This window comes from Cyrtonyx montezumae, unplaced genomic scaffold (assembly GCF_038088225.1).
Source record: "Cyrtonyx montezumae isolate F1298 unplaced genomic scaffold, pur_monq_1.0 scaffold_10, whole genome shotgun sequence".
NCBI lineage: Eukaryota > Metazoa > Chordata > Aves > Galliformes > Odontophoridae > Cyrtonyx > Cyrtonyx montezumae.
This window is the reverse complement of record NW_027071826.1, coordinates 44,608,171-44,629,627: the sequence shown is the minus strand read 5'-3', so window position 1 is coordinate 44,629,627 and position 21,457 is coordinate 44,608,171. Positions and strand designations below refer to the sequence as shown.

Sequence of the window (21,457 nt, the reverse complement as noted above, 5' to 3'; positions counted from 1 at the left end):
GCACGGGCATCCATGCTGTCCCTAGAGATGCGCGCGGGCAAAGCAGGGCTTGCATCTGCCAACACAGGGGTGTGTAACACGGGGCAGGGCCCCGGGGGGCCGTGCTCCAGCACCCCTGCGTGCCCGCCGCTGCCGTGCAGATGTTGTGGGGCCGGCGCAGAGCGGGACGGATGGCACAGCCACCTGTGCCCTGCGCGCAGCCGGAGCGGGACCCAAAAGCAGGGCTGGCACCGCCGGGTCCCGCTGCTTCCGTTCACCCCACGGCAGTTTCGGTTCGCTGGAGGGTAGGGATAGGCGGCCGAGCACCTCGGGCAGGGCTCGGGGACGCAGCCCCCCGCCGCCCGCCCTCACCTGCGGGGGGGAGGCGAAGGATGCGCGGCCCCCAGCCCACCCAGCGGCCGGCAGGGGTGGGCTGCAGCCCCCTCCCGGGCGGGGAAAGCCTGCGGCTTGAAACTTCCCGTCGCTAACCGAGCTGGACTTCGCAGGGTTACGAAGAAGGGAGGGAGAAAGAGGGAGGGATCGCTCTGCAACATTATTGGCTGCGTGGCCGGGCTGGTGCTCGCTGGGGAAGTCAGAGCATGCCCATTGGGGGGGTATAAAAGGGGGGCAGCTAGAGCGCCTTGCCCGTCTCCTCGCTCGTGGGGCAGCCAGCCGGGAGCAGCGGGCAGCAGGCAGCCGGCCCCTCCGCCCCAGCCAGGGGACGCAGTCAGTAAACACCACAACAACCAAAAAGTGAGAGCCACCCAAGGGGCAGTCAAGGCAGGAGGAGAGAAAGACGAGGAAAAAAAAGAAAAGGGGGGAAACCAGGAGGAAAAGAGAAAAGAAAAAAAAAGAGAGAGAGAGAGAGAAAGAAAAAGAAAAGAAAAAAGAAAAAAAAAGGAGGGACAAAAAAAGAAAGAAAAGGAGAAAGAAAGAAAAAGGAAAGCGTTCGCCTGCTCTCTAGAATAACAAAATACCTGATCGTAACAAAATAACATCCTCCAGACCAAATCAAGCAGGGACTTGACATATCAAAAAGGCAAAGCGAGGAGAGCGAGCCAGGGCGCGGGGAAGGCGAGCCAGAGCCGCGATCGCTGCCAGGGCCGGACAGCAGCATGGCAAGCGCCGGGGCACACACGGATGAGCGCTGTCGGCAGCCTGCCTTCCTCCCCGGCCCGCCGCCGACAGAAGTTGAGAGCGGCAGCGGCAGCGCCAAGGTAAGCGCCGTGCCGAGCCGTGCCGAGCCGCGCCGCGCCGCGCCGAAGCGGGCCGTGCCGCGCGGTGCCGGTGCCGCGATGCCGGTGCCGCGCCACGCCGAGCCGAGCCGCGCCGGCTCCGCCGTCCCCACGCGTGTCGCTAGAGGGACCCCGAGAGCCGGCCCGCGCCGCGCTGCCCGCCGCCGACTCGCGAGCCGCGCTGCGGGGGTGCGGGGCGGCCCCGGGGGTGCCCCTGCCCGCGTCCCCCCCCGCCCCCCCCCACGGCGCTTCGCATGTTTTGAACGCGGGCCCGCAGACGCCGCGCGCCTCGCGTGGGGACGCCGGCAGCGGGAGCGCTGCGCGCCCTTTGCGCGCCTTTTGCGCGCCCCTTTGCGCTCTGGGGGCGGCGCGGGGCGGTCCCGCGTGGGGGGCGGCCGGCAGCAGCGCGCGTGTGCGGGCGGCCGCGGTCGTGCGTGGGCCGGGCTGGCCGCGGGGCCGGGGCTATGCGAGGTCGCGGCGTTGCGCGGCGCGATTTTGGAAGCGGGGAGACGGGGCGGCGCGGCGCGGGGAAGGGACGGGGCCGTTCCCCGGCTCCGAGAGCGGGGGGGATCGTTATAAACTCTTCCGAAAAACAGCGCGGCGCGTTCGGTCTCGGAGGGATAAAAATACAGAGAGGAAAAACAAGAGAGCGAAGCCAAAATGGAGTGAGAGTTAATGGTTGGCATGGAGCCCTCGACTTCGTGCGATTTTTTTTTTTTCCTTTTTTTTTTCTTCCCTCCCAATTGCTTTTCCCTGCAGTAATTGTTTTAAGAGAACAACTTGGAAGGGTTTTAGCACTCCGTTGAGCAGTGGGGAATTGGGGCACATGAGGAAACAGAGATTCCGTGTAACCGTAGCAGCAGATGTGGCCGCCGCTCCTGCAGGCAGCGATGCACTGTGACTGCCAGGTCGGGGCGGGCAGCGGGCACCTGGAAGGCAGCGCTGCCTCCCACCCTCCCGTGGGAAACCATCTCTTCCCGACACCGAGCTGAGCTTGGGAGGCCCGGGCCTGGCTTTCTTTGTTTTTATTTGTTGTCAGGTTGCGTGTGCGGGTGTGCGTGTGCGGTTTCTCCTTTCGCTCTGTGGGGCTCAGCGCGCCGCGTTCGTTCCTCCTGGCGTGATTTACAGTGGAGCGGAGGAGCCTGGGTCATGGGTTTTGTAGGGGTGACTTTGTGCTAAGGACATCTGGAGGAATAAAACTGACTGACACTTCTGATTTGAGCTCTGCTGAACTGTTTTGGACCCAACTTGACAATTTCGGTGGGGGTGAGCGGGTCAGAGCTGTAAATCTCGCTTGGCGGTGTCGACACCCACACAAGTTCACTCAGCCTTTCAAAGGGGCTATCCCGGCTCCTGTGAAAATTCATTAAGGGATAAAAGATTTGACACCGCGGGTCCCCTCCCACCGCCGCATGAAATCGGAGACCTCGAAGGCGGCTGCGTGTGTGTCCCGGGGCCCTTTCTGACAGGTGATCCTTTTTGCAGCCTGCCTGCGGGGCTGCCGCTTTGACCGAGACACTTGGAGGTGTCAGTGCGTGGCTTTCCATTGACTCCTACGGGCTTTGGAACTGGCCTCGCGAGGAAAAGCACTTCTGTACGTCTTTTCTTTTTTTTAAATAAAGCAAACACAGCAGGTGAGGTCTTATTTTTAGAGGGACTGAGGCGCTGGTGCGGCTCCAGAATCGCGTAGGAGCGCTGGAAGTGGCCCACCCTATCCCGCCCGTGTCCTGGGGCTGACCTCCCACTCCGCTCTGGCTTGGCTCTGCTTTTTGAGGCTGCTGGGGCTGTCAGAGCAGGGAGATGCAGAACGAGGGGATCAGGAAGGACGGGGGAAGAAATCTGCGTGGGGGCCACTGCATAGCTCCGAAAGGGTTAAAGCAGCCGTGCCAAGACATAAAGCAAGTTCAACGTGTTGTGGGAATATCACTTGCCAGTAAACTCCAGTCACCACAATTTCTGATTTAACAGCTTAACTTGCTGTTAACTTTCCCTGATATACTCCAGGTTTTCGATGTGGAGGCAGAAAGGAGGGAGGAACAATAAAGAAAGAAGTTAAGTGAGGCTACTAAAATGGACTTAAATCCCTTCCCTGGGTCCTGCCAGCTGTCTTTAGAAGAGTTAAGCAAGATTGCATTTCCTTTTTTTCATGCCATAAATCAAACGTTTCTGGGCCGCCTACCAAAATTTGTGCAATACTCCCCAGTGGGGTGAGTAAATGGTACTGAATACCCCATTCACCTTTTGGAGCCTGATTTTTCTGCAGCTCCAGTAGCGCTGGCCGTGGGGCATGGGCACAGAAAGGTGACCCCCGGCACGGGGCTGCTGATGGGGACAAGTCGTGAAGACAAAAAAGCAAGGGATAAAAATAGAGGCGGTATTGCCAACCTCAGCCATATACGTGTCATACGAGCCAGGTGCCAAGAATGGTGAGGGTTTTTTTTTTTTGTTATTTATTTTTTCAATCCCGGTGATTAGAGCTGAGCAGTGAAAACCTTCATCCTAGGTGGGTTTTATCCGCCACAGTCAAAAATTTTGCCTCCTTTGAGCTGCGATTACACCCTTTCTCCTTTAGAAAGGAGCTTTTGCAGCCTGAAGCCCCCAGGGATAATGATTTGGGAAATGCCAGGTGCACGTGGGACATGGGATGCTCCAGACTGAACACACGGGCTCCTCTCCCTTGGGTACCATGGGCAGCTCCTCCACCCAGGCTGGTTTCTGGCTGCCAAGGCACCTTCCTCTCCCCGCTAGTCTTTGCTCTTTTGCTCTTGAGGGCATCACCGTGACTGTTAGCAGGGCTGAGGGCCCTGGTGTGATGTGAAGACGGCTGGTGTATGCCCACATCCTGCCCTCGGAGAGCTGCACCCCAATCCAGGTCAGCACCCTGCTCTCTGAGAGACTTCTGCGCCATGCATCACATCCCCTCTCCACTCACAGCAGTTATATACTCCATTTCACATTCGTAGGCAAAACTTGTATGGCTCCATACACACATTTTAGTATGCAAGGGAGGCCATGTCTTCAGCTGTGTGCTGGGATGGAGATGTTCTGGCTGTGAGCGTTGCTCCCTGCACAAGTGTTGGGCACCTTCTGCAGTTTAAAGATGTCCCATCCACCTGCTTTTTTGGAAGGGTGATGAAGGATGACATGCAAAAATTTGTTTTTCCCCCAACACGCACAAACCATTGGGTTTGGACTGAAAATGTTTTGCCATTTTTGGTGCTCCACAAAGAGCAAGTTTTTTTTTTTAATTTTTGCTGTCCAAAACCAAATTTTCCAGACTGAGCCATCTGTCAATTCCCTCCTATGTTGTTCTGTTCATATTAAAATGTAATGAAGGCCAGACCGAAGAAGCAATTAGGTCAGACAGGAGGTTCAGTATCCATTTTTTGGGAGACGTTGCCCAAGGCAGGCACCATGGTTCAGTTGGCCCAGCACAAGCCTGGATACAAGGGATGCCCGAGCCTTCCTCTGACATATGGCAACTGAGCCTTTTTAGCACACCATGGCCTCTTGGCTTCTAAATCCCCAGCAGCTGGACTACAATCACCTCTCCAGCTGTAGGTGCAGCAAACCCTTCAGGCAGCCTCAGGCAGGCAGACCTGCCTCAGGCTTGCTCCAATCACACCGTTGCTGCTCCAAGGGGACCGTCTCCATAGCTGTGCCACCACCAGTGACCTCTCTACCACAGGGTTGCAGAGAGGTGCTCAGGGTTCCCCAAACACAAGGAATAAAGTGGAGTGTGGGCACATCTCTGCCTGCCCAGGGCAGTTTCCTGGACCTATGTCTGCCACTGTGGACAAGGGGAGGAGCAAGAGCCTTCTTGTTTGCTACCATGGTTGAAAATGCGTGCTGAGATGCATGACCTCCCTCCATGCACCTCCTGCAGTCAAGTATTACCGATTCAGCTGCATTGTGCAAGGATGAAACTTGGATGGATGTAGCATCTCTTCTAGCATTGAGGGGACCTCATCCCTCAGGAGTATACCAACACCACATTGTTTCTGTTACCCGTCAAATGAAAAAGGCCTTGCAATAAATATGACGGCTCAAAAGGCTTTGACTCCTGATGGCGGACAGGGCTTAAGCCATAGTGATGGAAGATGTATGCACACACAAGGCACGGAGGGCTTCATACTCCTGCCCCAAGGGGGCTGTGGAGACATAGCACTGAGTACCTAATAGTTGAAATGAGAAGGAAGGGCTTATGTTGGTTCTCCTTTAGAGTGGTGACAGCATTGGGACCATCACCATCTTCATGGTTTTATCCCATATAGATAACATCAGGGGACTTCCTCATTGGTATTTAAAGCTTGGACAACCAATAAGAGCTGGAGAGAGGCAAGGCTTGCACCTGCAGCACAAGTTTTGCAGTAGTTGGTGTTTTGCAAAGGAGTAGAACATATCAGGTCTCCGTGGCATCAGATATCACCCTGCTGACAAAAGCCTGAGCTAGGGGAGTGCTGGAGCCAAAGCAGTCCTGATGCAGATGGTGCATCCCAATGGATCCTCTCCACAGCCGAGGCATTGCTGGAGAGGGAGAGGAGATGAGGTGCTGAAGGCCAGGCACATCCCCACAGTGCCTAGCTGGGGGCAGGGAGCATCCTGAAGTCCCACTTCAGCATTGTATGCACTTGAAAATAAAGGGAAAAAAAAGTGAGAGAAAAGAAGAACAAAAACGCATGGGATAATCACTGGCTTTTTGGGAGGGGATTGCATTGCTGATGCTGCCATGACTGAAGCAGCACAGGTGGTACTGCAATGATGGCATCCACTGGTTGGGAGAACTTACAACTTGGAACCATTGCTTCTTTTTGATACTTCTGGAGCTCTGTGCTTGTAGCAGTTGGTGGCAAGGGTGGCTTCATTGCTGGCAGGGCCGCAGCAGGGCCCTGGGGGAGCTGGGCTAATTTTCTGGCTGCTCTGCAGACTTCCCCTGTGACCTTGGGTGAGTCATTTAATCTATCCCGGGCTTCGGCTCCATCTCCAAGCATCCCATGGGGGTGAGGTAATATTCATTAACTGATATTATTCTCGAGTTGCTCAGATGCTATGGTGATGAAAATGGGAGGTGAAACCCAGTGCCTTGGCTGAGCATCAGCAGGGAGAGGGGATGCTCTGCTTGAGTTTTAGCAGCCAGTATGGGTAAATGCAGTTTTGACACAATTCCCCTTTTAATTTTTTGCTGTCCTCTTGGCCTCTATGGTTATTTGGCTGCACAAATGCAGCGATGCTCATCACTGAAGGAGAGCAGGTAGCTGTTGCATCATGAAGTGCTGTAGTAGCATCCTCATGCTGATACCCCCATGGATCACTCTGCTCCTACAGCATGTCTTTCTGGTTCCAGTCCTCACCAGGAAACATGAGCAATCAGCCTCTCAATTGCACCTGAGCAACACCTTCTGGGTGCATGCAAAGAAGGCCACTATTTCACCAAAAGCAGGCAGAAAGTTCATTCCCTTTGGCTTTGGGGAAGCACATGTTCAGGTATGGCATGCCAATCTTCCATCTAACGTCCTCCTTTTTCTCCCCAGGTGCAGAGGATGTGTGCAGCCAGGCGGATGCTGCTGCTGCTGCTGGCCTTCCTGGCCTATGCACTGGATTCAGCTGCAGCATATGGCACGGCAGAGACCCTCTGTGGTGGGGAGCTGGTGGACACGCTGCAGTTCGTCTGCGGGGACAGGGGCTTCTACTTCAGTAAGTAGTTGATTTAGTAGTTTAGTGGGTAGGGATGGTGTTAGGAGGATGGTTGGACTAGATGATCTTGTAGGTCCTTTCCAACCTAATGCATCTATGAACCTATAAGTGCCACATACTCACAGAATGCTCAGTGCTCACTTCATTCTACGCTGAGGTGATGCAGGTGGAGTTGGGCTGGGAAGGACAGCTTCTCCACCTCAGTGCTTTTTGGGTGGTGTTGAGCATGGTGAGAATGCACTGGTGGAGGACACAGAGAACTTGGTCCAGGGGGGTGGAAGCTAGGTCCTGTGTTCCTCAGTAAGATGTGGCTGGACAGTGTTGATAGGTGGTTGGTTTGCTGTTGATGTGGGTAAGTCTTCAAAATAATGAGGATTTCTGCTGAGCTGGGATTCCAGCTTGTTTTTAAGCTCAGACAGGCTCTGCTCAGATACATCCACTGTTTCTAAGCTGCTCCTACCTCTCCCAGATGGCCTTCTGGCTATGTAGAGATGACACTGATATCTGATCTTCTAAAGAGCATAGCTAGCATCAAAAACTGCAGTGTCGCTGTTGTCCGTGAAGTGCAGGAGTCTTTGGAGGTGTTACCCAGAGCACACTTTCCCTCGAGAGTGCTTTTGGTGTTTGGATCATACATATTAGCAGCACAAGAGCTCAACTGGTAGATGAGGAGGAAAAGGCAATAGATACTCAGTAATACATGAGCAGATGAGGATGCCTTAGGTGTGATGCCTTCTAGCAGCACTATAGTATTCTGCTGGCACAGGAGAGGCAAGAGTCCATGTCCTGAAACCCATTACTAACGGAACTCTATAACAGAAACACAGGAAAGATGCAAATGCAAGGTAAAGCAGCAAGGAAAAAAACACAGGTAGCAGCTACACTTGGCATCTTTGTCTCTGCTCTAGAAAAAATTATGTTACAGTAATACACAGTCACTCTTGAGTAGCATAGCAAGTTATTTTTTAGATAGTGATTCTGAGAGCATCCTCCCTCTATTTCCAATGTGGTATTTACAGGGAGCGAGATGCCACAAGCTTTGGAGAAGACTCTTGTAACACAAGGGAAAGTGAAACAATAACAGCAGAACAGCAAGGTCTTAGTCTGCACCAAATGAGAACTCGCTCAAATGCAACAGCTGTAGGCACAGAAATAAAAGAATCTGCTTACCTTCAGAAAACCACAGGTACACAGGAATCTCCAGTAAGATACCCTTACCTCCACTGCCAACCCTTAAATGAGGTCTGGGAAGGGATGGATCCTGGCTCCACCTCTTCTGGTCTCTCAGGTGCCTTGCACACCTGAGCTCCCCTGGGTTGGCCCTGCCTTCCCACCAGGTGCTCAGTCACTGGTTCAAGACATGACTTAGTACTTCCACTACAACCTTGTACTCAAGCAGGCTGGGCTGCAATTAGCTGAGGGCCATTTCATCCAGAGGCTGTGCAGGGATAGGCTGTAGGGTCCGGCTGCCACCAGGCTTCAACCTGTGTCATTTTCCAGGGATGTTGGCACTGTAGGTGACTTTCCCGCTAGCTGTGCCCTGCAGGTGATGGCTTTGTTCTGGTGATGTAATATTTCTATGAACACCATTCCTTTCTCTCTGAGCCCAGCTAGCAGTTTGCACCATGACTGCCCTTTCACTTCTCATCTCCCCCTTTTCTTCTACCACTGAGCCAACATTGGGGTGGGGGGACTGGGTTTCACCCTCTATATCAGTGGCAAGCTCCCATCCCAGTCTCACACCTCTTCCTCTCTCTATAGAGGAGCATCCATCTCCCTCCCAGAAGCAAGGAAAGAAGCTTCTCTTCTTTCCTCCCCCTCTCTGGGGATGAAAGGGAACGGGGCTTTTGTTTTGCAGTCAAACTGACCTCCATTCACCTCGAATAACCCGGCCTCTCAGTCCAAAATAAAAACACTTTTGAAGGCAGAAACGTAGCTTTGTGCCAAGTGACCAGTCTGGTGTTCACAGGGAGATTCTTGCTCTTCTTTTTTTCACCTGTCCCCTTCCTTCTTGTTGAAGTGCTCAAGCACTGGGGGATGAAGGAAACCCCATCAGTCCTATATTTTCATCTCTTCAGCATCCATCAAGGCTGCAGTGAATGTACATCTGTCACTGGCTCTAATTGATGAAGGTCTTGGTCATCCCCAGCTCATCTCTTTGCTCCCCCTAGCTCCATCAGTTGGTCCAATAAAGACATAAATTCTTCTGCCAATATTCACTCCTGACCTCTCATGGCAAATGTTATTCCCACTGCACAGATTCTAGAGCATGTTTATGTTTCACAGTCATGGTTTATGTCTTCAAACTGAGTCTGTGTTTGTCCTGACCACTCCTCCACCTGCTGCTGGCATGAGATGGGCAATCTGAGGAGGAACTTGTGCTAACAGCGTGCTTCATACGTCAGCTAGATGACTTTCACAGACTCATCCCACAAGTACAGGTGGCTCTGCATGCTGGAAAGGGCTTGCTTCAAGGAGCTGCCTGGTAATCTTGAGAAAGATGGAAATGGCATGAAAATCTACTACTGGTTTTCTGCTGCAGCAGTGATTTAAGCTAAGGTGTAGCTTCCCTGTTCCAAGACAGAGAAGTTTGCATCTGGATGCAGTGTGTCTGCAGTGTTTCAGACCCCTGGTGTTCCACGGTGGGGAAATACACAGCGTACACTGATGAGGGTGCACCCTGATGATGGGGATGCCTGTCTGTCCATTGGCACAGAGCATGAAACCAGCCACCAGGTGCTCTTGCAAGTACCACGAGGGCTGATGCTTTGGGCTCAGGTCGTTGAAGCTGCCTACCAAATCCCATAATAATGTGGGTGTTTCAGCACCATTTGCATCCCACTGTAGGGCTTTTACTACTTAGACCTCCTTTAAGACTTGAGGTAGCTGTTTTAGGTGACTTGTTTGGGAAAGGGGCAACGCTTTGCATGGCAAACCCTTGGGAACAAGTGACACCGGTCCCATGGTGAGCACTTGCTGCATCCCCAGTTGCACCTGAAACCCACAGCAGTGATGTCACTAAGCACTGGGGCTGCAAAGGAACAGCTCCAGGGGGGCTGGAGCCCTCAGCTGCAGCCACCGCATTGCTCTCCCTTTTCTGCAGCAATCCTCATGGATGACTCAAAGGCTTGCAGGTGCCGACAAGGTGATGCCATCCTAAGGCACGGCCATGGGGATGGATGCTGAGCGTGGAAAAAATAAGAAAAAGTAAAAAAAAAAAAAAGGAAAATTAAAACATGGTGAAGAGGAAGTCCCGGCAGCAAATTTGTTGTCATGCACCATCGGCAGGGAGGGGAGAAGAGGCTGAGGGGGGAGAGGCGTCCGACTTCTCTGTAAACAACAGCTCCTGTTTCCTCCTTTCCAACAGCTGATAAGAATTTAGCTCTTTGCGGCCGCTTGTGCTGACGGGGCACATTCTTGCGCGCCGCCGCTCCTGCGAATAATACTAGGAAAAAGCAGGGGGGAAAGCGCAGTGCCGGGGCTAGGGGAGGGCCAGGCTGGGGGCACTGGGACGGGGACGGCACTGCACAAAGGCCCCCTTGTTGCTCCCGACATTCCTGCGCCAGGGGTGTGGGGACTGTTTGCACCCAAAGTCCCCTTCCACTCGGCTTGCCGCCTGATGGACCGGAGGAGAGGGGAACCGAGGCTGGGGACATGCCTCGATGTCACGATCCAGGGAAGGGGCACTCCCATTCCATTGGGTGCTCCCACCCCTGGGGTGCCCCAGGAGCACTGCTGGGATGCTCAGCAAGTCCCGTCAGGATGCTTGGTCACCCCTTATTGGAGTGCTCACCAGTTCCTACTGGGATGCTTGGTGCACCCATTGGGACAGCGTGATGCCAAAGGGCACTGGCAGGCAGAGGTTTTTTTTTGGTGGAGCACAGTTTTTTGAGGAGCACATCTGCTTCTCGATACCCCTGGGAAGGCCAGGAGGAAGCACGATGCCTTAGGGGAAGGCAGTAACTGCTGAAATGGGAAGTGGAAGGCGAGCAGAGGAGAAATGCTTCACCCCCTGCTTTGCCATGTCCTGGCTTTGGCAGTGATGTTCAAGCGAGATGCTGCTGGTGGGTGAAAGCCAAGGAATTCAACCTTTAGTTAAGTGCATAAATTGTGCTAGAGAACAAAACCCTTTTCCCAATCCAGGTCAGCAGCAATATCACTGTTAACTAGAAAGATACTGACATCTTTTCCCCTGGGCTATTATCTCCAGGTGCTTTCTGAGGCTAAATCCCTGTTCGTTGTGTTTGCCTGTTTTTTTCCTCTGCAGCAGCATTCCCACAGTGGATGGGGTTGGCATTTGGCTCGATGGGTATGGACTATTATGTAATGGGAGATGTGCCCCCCCAGGCCATTGCAGGGATGCTGGCGGCAGTGCCAGCAAGGGGAATGGCATGTAGGGACTTTATGCAACACAGCAATGGCAATGCTGGAGGGCAAGGGACATGCCCATGGGCGGGCAAAGCAGGGGTGCAGATAGCCCAGGACTGATTCTCCCAGACAGTGCCCTTGGTGTGAGGCAGTTGCATTGGTTTTGATGCATATGTATCATATACATCCAGCATAAATATAGAATCATAGAATTGTTTGAGTTGGAGGGGACCTTTAAGGGTCATCTAGTCCAGCTCCTCTGCAATGAACAGGGACATCTACCACAGGCATACATATGTGAAGAGTACATGCACACGGCCTCAGGTTGCCTCCTCTTCCCCCCTTTCTGCTGGGCATTGCCACCCAGACTGCCTGCCCTGGAGTCACTTGTATGGCAGTGGGCATTTCAGAGACAGAAAAATAAGCTCCCAGGAGTGCTCCCATCACCAAGCCTTTGCTGAGAGGGAGCCATCCTTCTCACCTTCCTATACAGCCGGCTAAAGGTTGCATCTGAAAGTTTTCCAAAGAAGTAAAAATAGAGTTAAAAAAAGAAAAAGGAGAGCTAATTGCCAAAATGAGAAGTGGAATGGGGAAGAATGTGGAAAATCAAGCATTTAAATGACTGCCAAGGGTGGGCTGCACGATATGAGTCAGTTGCCTTATCGCGATGCACCCGATGCTGTGTTTGCTCTCGTGACCTCAGTGAGTGGCGGTGATGCTCCAGAGCAGAGCAGAGGGCTCACTGCAAATGGAGCGAGGGCTGAGTTTGACAGATAGCAGGTGCTGTGCTGCCAGGGACTTTGCTTTTGCAGAGTGTGTGTTGAGGTAAGGTCACAGCGTGTTTTGCGTGTTGGTGTTATACACATAGGGGTGCACTGCACATGCGTGCCTGCACTGCACACACGGGGCTGCACTGCATGCACCAAGCTGCACTGTACATGTAGAAAATGCCTTGGCTTTGCATCTTGTCGTGGGGCACTTCGGGTGGTCATCCAGATGGAGTTCCCCATGAGGAAATCAGTCAACACCCTGCAGGCCAAAGCGTTAAAATCTTGAGCGCCTTTGTCTGGAGCGCCTGGAGGGATCATGGATTGTGCACAGAGCAGCATTCCCCCAGCTGGTGGTACTGGGTCCTATTTGCAACCCTGCTGATCTTGGCCTCTACTCCGGTGTGGCACTGCTCCCCTTCCCTTCAGCCCCTTGCCTTTCCAGTGTGTTTGAAGGCCCAGATAAAACCGTCTAGTTTGGAACCATTATACATTTTGGAAGTTGCCCTTCCCAAGCACCTGTGTTCTGCACCCAAAATCCAAATTTACCCGTTGCTTTTCTTTCAAGAGGGAAAGGAACAAAACAAAGCTGATCCGAGCCTTCCTTCTGGAGTAAGTCGTCTGTACTTAAATGCTGACATGAGATGCGCCTGGTTATTGCTGCACTGGACATAGGTTTTTGCATCCTTCTGCAGGAAGAAATGGGAGAGGAACCCTTATTAAAAGATTAAGTTTAATAGCTATTCTTGGCATGCCGTCATGGGCCTGTATTCTTTCTGCAGCTGTCTACGAGCTGTCCCATCTGGTAAAATTTAGCCGTGTTGGTTCGCTTCACCTGCCTGAGCGTCAACACGGCAGAGGGAGGTTGGCAGCCGCAGCACCGCGCTGCTTCTTTCTAATATAACTCTCTTGCCAGGATCAACATCACAGACATTTGTGGTAATCGGTGCGGCGTCTGCATCCGGACTGCCGTCCACACTGGGCTTGCTAAGGAGCAATAGGAAGGGAATAAATTACAGCAACAGAAAGTGCCTTTAATTAGTGTCGAGCGCACATGTGGAGCCTTGTCAGCACTGAGAGCGTTTGTCATCATGTGAAACTCAGGCATTTTGCAGGCATATGTCAAAGGAGATGAGTGTTTTGGGAGAAGCGCTGCTGGTTTTGAAATACAGTGATCATGGGGATGTCCCACCCATGTGGAGGTCCCAGCTTGGGTCTGTAGTCACTGCAGGAGAGATGCCATCAAGGAAATGGGTAAAGGGTGACGAAGCTATGGTCTACATTGATGGCTAATGCTGAGGCCTCTGCCCCTACAGGTAGACCAGTGGGACGAAATAACAGAAGGATCAACCGCGGCATCGTGGAGGAATGCTGCTTTCGAAGCTGTGACCTGGCTCTGCTGGAAACCTACTGTGCCAAGTCCGTCAAGTCAGAGCGTGACCTCTCTGCCACCTCCCTCGCGGGCCTCCCAGCCCTCAACAAGGTAGGGCTGCACTGCGGCTGCTAGCTCCCTGAAGCAAGAAAGAGGAGGAAAGAGGAGAAAACAGAGGCCATGGGTGGGGGAGGACTGCTGCTGGCTCTAAGACCTGCTGCTTCTGCAGCCAAGGCAGCATGCAGAATCTTGAAGTGTTTACAGCTGTTGAGGAGTCAAAGAAGTTGCAGAAAATGAACTTCTAACCATCAAATCGTAGAACAGTTTGAGTCTGAAGATAGTGATTATCCAGTCCAGGGACCTTTAAGGATCATCTAGTCCTGCCTTCCACCATGGCCAGGGATACATCCCACTAGATCAGGTTGCCCAAAGGCCCACCCAGCCTGGTCTTGAATGCCTCCATGGAGCAGGCACTCGCAACTTCTCTGAACAGCCTGTCCCAATGTCTCACCACCTTGCTGTGGAAAACTTCCTCCTTATGTACAGTTTTCTTCAGCTTAAAACCATTGCCCCTTGGTCAGTCCCTACGGGCCGTGGTAAAGTCTTTCTCCAGCTTTAGTATATAATGCAAAGCTGCAGCAAGGTCTCCCTGAAACCTTTTCCAGGGTCAATGACCCCAACTCTTTCCACCTTTCCTCATAGGAGAGGTGTTCCAGCTTGCTAATAATTCTTGTGGCCCTTCTCCGTCCACATCCTCCTTGTGCTGGAAGCCCAACAGAACCTGTAACACGAGCGACCAGAAATAGGGAGAGGAAGCCCCAGGGCAGCATTGGTAACCCACCTCGCGCTGACACTGTGTTTCTCTCCCTTCCCCAGGAGAGCTTCCAGAAGCCATCTCACGCCAAGTACTCCAAGTACAACGTGTGGCAGAAGAAGAGCTCGCAGCGGCTGCAGAGGGAGGTGCCTGGCATCCTGCGCGCCCGCCGGTACCGGTGGCAGGCGGAGGGGCAGCAAGCAGCCGAAGAAGCCAGGGCGATGCATCGTCCCCTCATCTCCTTGCCCAGCCAGCGGCCCCCAGCGCCGCGGGCATCCCCTGAAGCGACCGGCCCCCAGGAATGAACTGTGACCGGCCGGCTCGATTTGTGATCTCCCGGGGAGAGACTGGCGAGACTCGGCGCCCCTGAGCCCCTCCGTCCTCGAGCCGAGGAGCGGGGCGGCAGGCACCATCACGCCGCTCCGGCCCCAACCAAACAACTGACACAAGCAAGGAGGGGATGGCAGCGGCCGTGCGCAGCGTCCTCCTTTTGGGGTGGGGGGGAGGGTTGTTTCGTTTCCCAGGCCTGTTTCGTTTCCCTCGCGCACCCAGTATTTTTCAAGCCTTGTACTTACGAAGGGACAGTTGGGCACTTGAACTTTTTGCTGCCGGGCGCTGAGTGACATCCCCAGTGCCAACACTAGAAGACAAAAGAAAGAGCAAGAGGGAAAAAGGATATGAAGTTAACTTTTCTTTTAAGTTTTTTTTTTTTCCTCAAGAAGAAGAGTCCATTCCATGTCTTTCTTGACAATAAAGTGAAAAGCAAAAACAAATGGGGAGAAATGTTGAGGGATGTAACTTTTTTGCCTCATTCCCACCCAGCTTTTTTTTTTTTTCTTTCTTTTCTGTTGGTAACTTTTCTTATTTTTATAACCTTTTTTTTTTTTTTTTGCACCTTTAACAAGAAAATGTAACTGAGTCGAAGTTCCGAGGAGACCCATCTGCATTTTTTGTGTGTGTGCTTAATTACAAGATTCCAAATCGACTTGCACCTTTTTAAAACCATCGCTGACGGGAGAAAGAGAGGAAGAGGAGAGAGAGAAAGAGAGAGAAGAAGAAGGAAAGGGGAAAAAAAAAAGAAAAAAGTGAGCTGATGCTCACTTTAAATGGAGGAGGCGTCTGCATTGCACATTTGCCACGGATTTAGTTGATTTATATATATAATATATTATATAACTTTTTTGGCAAAAAAGCACTATTTTTATGGGACATTTTGTGTAGTATCTGAAGAGGGATTGTAATGTTTAAAATGTGTTATGGTGCTAAAGTAAGTTGGAAGGGAAAAAACCCAGAAATAGCAAGGGAGGGTGGGGAGGGAAGGACAAGATAGCGAATACTGAACTTGAAATTTTAGCTTTTCGTTTTAGGAAAAGTGTGATAAATGTGTTTCTTTTCTCTTCTGAAATATAGCTTGGTCATGACCATATGAGCTAGTTGGCTGTCACTCATGTACACAGATGCACGCACACACAGAAATACATCTACACACATTCTTTTTTTTTCTTTTTTTTTTTTTCTTTCAAGAAAAACAACGATTTAGACTAAAAGGGAACTGTTCTAGAGACAAACTATTCTGAATGGCGAAGGTATTGCTGGTTACAACTCCAGGCCCTGCTTCTGCGTGGACCCTGGTGGAGATCAGCTTCTCCATCCTCTCAGCCCTGACGGCTTGCTCGCTGTGCGGAAGTGCCAGCCCCGTGTCCCTCCATCTCCTTTTCCTTCTCTTGCCCCTTGCGTCCTTCTTGCAGAACCCCCTGCCCTCCTCCCCTTGCCCCGTGCCCAGGGCTGTGGAGGATGGCCCTTGGGAATGATGGGGATCCTCCTCACCACGGGGCAAGTGTCCCCCCTGGCATAGTGGCCGCCATCAATGTTATGGTCAGCATGGTGGATGGCCTCTGGCAACATGGTGACCTCCATCAGCACGGTGGCCTCAACCAATGCGATGGCCTTGGTCAGCATGATGGATGATCTGCATCAACATGGCAGCTTCCATCAGCGTGATTTCCTCCATCAGTGTGTGCGATGGTCTCGGTCAGGATGACGGATGGCCTCCATCAGCATGGATGGCTTCTGTCACCATGGTGGCCTTTGTCAACCTGGCGACCTCCATCAGCATGGTGGCCTCCATCTGCCTGATGGCTAGGACAGGTTCTCAGGCGGGGCAAAAGCAAGTCTCTTGCTCGAGGCTCAGGACTCAATGAGCAGATGGGTTGGAGAGGTGGGCAGTGGGCTGTAAAATAGGTTGGTTTTTAAAATAATATATATTATCTGTCTAGGAACCATAAAAAGGGGGAATCAATTACATCTCCCTATGATATACTCTCACTTGCTAATAAAAAGGGGACACTCTGTTAACCAGTTCTGTACTTGCTTTGTCTTATATATCCATACATTTAAAACAAACAAAAAAAAAAAGACTACTTGAATTGTATTCTATTTCGTGGTTTTGAGGGGAGGGCTAGGGGAGTCTCAAGAGAGGGAGGATTTTAATGTATAATCATTTTGTTTGTTATTACCTTGCAATGTTGAGCCATGAAGCCTTTGTTCAAAAAAATGGCACTGCAATACACAACAAAGAAAATCCTTTATTTATTTTATTAAATATATATGGAAAAGAATGAAAATTGGTCCAAATTAAAGAGGGGTTGAGGGGGAAGGGAAGAGGGTGGGGTGGGAAGGTGGAACAAAAACAATTGCAAATAATTGAGTTTTTTTTTTCCTTTTCATGTGTCTTTTTTTAAAAGAAACCTAGTTTTTATTTTTTAAAAAGAGAATTAAAAGCTTTCCTGGATGCTTTGTACCAAAAAAAAAAAAAAAAAAAAAAGAAAGAAAGAAAGAAAGAAAGAAAAGAAAAGAAAAAAAGAAAAAAAAAAAAAAAAAAAAAAAGAAAACCTGTTAAGCAAATAAATATCCATCCAGAATACAAAGCCTGACTTTTCCTTTTAGTTTTGGTTTATTTTTGCTCTTGGGTTGGAACTGGGTGGGGATAAGGCCACACCAAACAACACTGTCTCATGCCCTTTCCAATTCATTGCAGGTGTAGAAAATTTGGGTCTGTTCCTGTCCCCACCCCACCACTTGTCACAGTTCAGTTTTGTTTGCAGAAATGGGTGTCCTTCTGTGGGGTGAGGACCAATATGACTGCAGCAGTGGCTGCTGCTGGAAGTTTTGTGTTTGGCATATTCGTTCCCTTTCTGCTTTTTTTTTTTTTCCACCCCCCTGCATAAATCGTGGTCATGAGGGACATTCAGAGATGACTTAAAAACAGTGAAACGTTAGCCACATCTCTTGCCTTCTTCTACAGGAAGCAAAGAACTGGGGCTGGGAGCACCATCAGGATGCCAATGCTACTTCTAAGCACTCTATTGATGCTGCTGGAAGCATCCTTACCTTCGGGCAAAGCACTCAAAATCCCCTCTGTGCAAAATAAAATAAATGAAGGACTTTGGCAGTTGCATGGGCACACTGAACTCTCTTCCTTCCCAGCATGCTAACAACCTTGATAGCTCCTGCATACTGGTGTTTGTGATTGGGTCATCACATCAGTGGGACAAATATGCACAAGCACATTGAGGTTTGGGTAGTGAGGCCAGGGATGCTGGAAAGGAGGAGTACATCTGCCACTGCACATCAGGAAGTGGCTCCTTTCTACCTCACCAGACATGGGTCCAGAGCAAAGCCATAAATCTGGGGCTATTTTTTGGAAAACTTGAAAATTGTTCAAGATGTGCCCTATGGCTCAGTGAAGATCACACTGGCTTGCAGGGGTAGATCCCAGCAGCCCCAAGAAGCTCTGAGCCTGCTCTTGTCCAGCAAGGTCCCTTCAGTGGGTAAGACTGGGTAAGAGGGTGGCTTTGCTTCTTCTGAGGAACCTCAAGTTATTTCTGTTGCCTGCAAATCTCCATTGCAGGTCAATAGATAAATAACAGGCATAACAGGAAATATCTGGGGAGGATTTCTACAGCTTGGAGTGGGTCTGGACACCCAACAAACCTCCAATCTGTCTGATCCAGTGACTTCCTGATCTCTCCTGACATACATGGGAATGGAGAAGCAAACAACTAAGCCAGCAGAGAAGTCTGTAATGGTGTTTGGTGCCCCAGGAAAAATCACTCCCTTGGTCTCAGTGCTATTATTGAGCTCTGCAGGAGCAAAGGGCAAGGGACTTTTGCATGAAGCATCACCTCAGAGGGCATTTTTCCAATGAAATTCCTGCTGGGATAGAGGAAAGGAGGGATTGTGGAGCCTGCTGTAGGGAGGTGGCCACAGCCTTGCAAGGTGTGTAAATCACTGTCCTGGCTTCTGAATATGAGAAGATACTGGGGGGGGGGGGGAACAACAACGACAAAAACACTAATCATCATATACTTTTCTTCTTTTTCCATTTTGCTATGTTATCTCCGAGATAAGTTTTCATTTTTAAATCCAGAAAGCAGCTGAGCTGTTTTCTTAGTGTTCAGTGAGTAGGACCAATGTTGTCAGGATAGACTGAACCTACAGACTGATTACTTCCTCATTCACTCAAAGCTTCACCCATTCCATCCTTCTGCTCTCAAAAGCTCATTTTTTTGGTGATGTACCTAGATGCACTAAATGAAGGGAAGAACTGTATTTGTTGTTCTTGTTGATGTTATTTCTAAAAAGATTTTTTTTTCTACATACTGTTATCCACTGATGTTTTATATGGCTGTGGGGTAGCCTGGGAAAAGCACTGATGCATCACTGACCATTTCACTTGTCTGCACTCAACAACAGGTAAGATTCATACTGCCCAGATTGTGCAACTATTGTACTTTCCATTTGTACCACATTGTCAATAAAGCAAATCAGCTATAAGAACCTTTCACATCTGGTGTCTTTTCTCTCCCTCCTTTGCTGCTGCACTCCCAGCTGCATGCATTCCAAGGAATGCCTTGCTCATCAAAATCATGCCAGCCTTTACAGAGAGCCCTGCAAGATCCTCTTCCCCTGCCTTCTCCTGGTACCTGCCAACATTGATCTGAAAGCTAAAGTTTCCAACCTGCTAAACTCTTGCTTAGCAAAGAGCAAGGTCACAGAGAAGGGAATCTTTTATTCTTCTAGCAAAATAAACCAATAAAGACACAAATTATTTCATGGTTTTGAGGAGTAGCATGGTGGAATGCTAGAAATGGGAAAAAGGCACAAACTCAGTGATCTTGGTTTTGAACTGTCACAGCTTAGTCTATGAAGCAGCCACCTGCACTCCAGTAATGAAGTGAGGGAAACAGATTTTCAATGAGACGTGGCTGGAAACATCACTAGAGTCTTAAACAGACACAGAAACATGAACTTAAGTGCATTTTGGATAAAATTTTCTTAATTGCATGATAGGAGCTCAGGGACCTTTGAGGGAACCCTTCCAGCTTCTAGGACATAGTATGCCCCCATCATCCTTTCTCCTAAAAAAAAAAAAAATCTATAATCAGAATTTTTGATACTCGAATATCCCATCTCAAGTCACAAGGGCAAAATGATAACAGTAATCTTTGTACTATTCACAGCTGGGGCATAGCCACAAAGTGAGGGAGGCAATTAGGGGAATATTAAGTCTTCATCTTCCAAGATGTTGTTGCTTCTGTTCCTCCTCCCTCACTCCTCTGTTCCCCGTACTTAGCAAAGAAAGCGCCAGGAGTATTATTTCTCAAGGCCTACAGTGACGTCAATACGTGGGGTATTTATTTATGAAATTGAATCTAACAGTGGGGGAGAAAGTAGCAGAGGAAGATGGACACACAGAGCCAGCAGCTGCCAAGCTAGAATACAGCTGCAACCTCCCAGTATTTTTCTGCCCTCTTTCTGTGGGAGTGACACAGTATCCAGAGACTCAGAGGCCCAGGAAAAGCAAAGAGGTAAAAAAAAAAAGGGAGAGGAAAGGCAAACTTAATATTGAGAGCAGAGGAAAGGTGCAGTAAGGGGTTGACCTTAAAGAGGTAAATAGCCTGGTTTTGGTGGTGGGATATTCAGATTTAGTCCTTCTCCAGGAAGGGTAGCACTGCAGACACCTGCCTTCAGGAATGCTCTGACCAGGTTTAAGCAGCCCTTTCCTCTCAACCCATTTGGTCATTGTAGAGAAAAATCAGACCTAATTTCTCCTTTTGTCTCCCCTTTCTCACTTGCTACTTCAGGCTCAAAGAGCAAAGCAATGATCTAGGAAACCCAGTAGTAAAGTTAACACAAAGATTAAATTGTCCCCTGCAGTCAGTGGGAAGCAGCTTTACAGACTAGAAATTGCGTCTGTTGATATCACCATGTGCTCAAGCATAAAAGGTGAAAGGCAAAAAGGGGGAGTAGTTTCTTCTCTACAAACTCAGGAACAGAGCATCCCTAGTGGTTTCCAAGGAACGTGAGGATCACGAATCATAGTGTCAAAGAATCATAAAAGTTGGAAAAGACCATGAAAATCACCTAGTCCAACCATCAACCCATGCCTGTGAAACGATGACCATAACAATATGATGCCTTCGGCTCCAATCCCAAAGAGCACTGGCAGAAGACATCTTTGGGCATCCTTCCTTTTGCTCAGGTGAAAGCTTGGCCAATAGGGTGCAGATTTTGCTTTCCCTCGTAGGGTTTGTCCCCAGAAGTGAAGAGGGAGCAGACTGAACATCATCCTCTGTGAGTAGGCAGTCCCTCACCAGCTTGGAAGTCATGCCTGGAATTGTTCCCTCATGGATGGGAAGAGAGGAGGATGGCTTTTGCCCATCCCAGGTAGCATGAAATAGGGCTAGGAAGCAGGAAGAGGGAAAGAAAAACTCACAAATAGAAGTTTGGAAATCAAACAGTGTTAAAGGAACTGCAAAATCTCAAAGCTGATTGTCAAAGCCCCGTGTTTCCCAGAATTGCCCTACTGACTTTCTATCAACACGAACAAGAAGGTGATGCCCTGACAAACCGCCCCCTGTGAAGGCATTGCTCACCTCTGCCACTGCTTTTTGCAAGGGCACAAACAGCACCGAGGTATCATCGGCCAGCCTGGAGCTTATTGTTTATCCAAAATAAGGCAAGACAGACATGCACTGGAGATCTGTTTACAAGTCAGGCTATCTCCAGTTATATAATGACACAGGCTTCGCTGCCAGCAAATTGTTGCTGTGAGCAGGGGAAGACAATTAGATCTCCTCTCCGGGCAGCGAGCGCGGACAATGCAGGCTTTGTGCCACCCGGCCACCAGCCCCGGCATCTGCGGCATGTCTTCAGAGGAAGAGGT

The 21,457-nt window shown here is 50.3% G+C and overlaps 1 protein-coding gene across 1 annotated transcript; it reads left to right on the top strand.

Moving 5' to 3' along the window:
- The first annotated feature begins 847 nt into the window (after nt 1–847).
- On the top strand, nt 848–15,761 carry IGF2 (insulin like growth factor 2). The gene is made up of 4 exons (XM_065755196.1): nt 848–1,196; nt 6,746–6,908; nt 13,360–13,526; nt 14,292–15,761. Exons 1-4 carry the CDS (start codon nt 1,095–1,097, stop codon nt 14,532–14,534), a joined length of 675 nt encoding a protein of 224 aa, XP_065611268.1. The 5' UTR covers nt 848–1,094; the 3' UTR covers nt 14,535–15,761.
- The last annotated feature ends 5,696 nt before the right edge of the window (nt 15,762–21,457 follow it).

What these genes read in the sequence shown, in the direction of transcription:
- IGF2 (XM_065755196.1), top strand. Translation starts at nt 1,095, where the DNA reads ATGGCAAGCGCCGGGGCACACACGGATGAGCGCTGTCGGCAGCCTGCC. An exon ending in GCGGCAGCGGCAGCGCCAAG is followed by an intron (nt 1,197 to 6,745) that starts GTAAGCGCCGTG and finishes TTTTCTCCCCAG; the next exon opens with GTGCAGAGGATGTGTGCAGC. An exon ending in GCCTCCCAGCCCTCAACAAG is followed by an intron (nt 13,527 to 14,291) that starts GTAGGGCTGCAC and finishes TCCCTTCCCCAG; the next exon opens with GAGAGCTTCCAGAAGCCATC.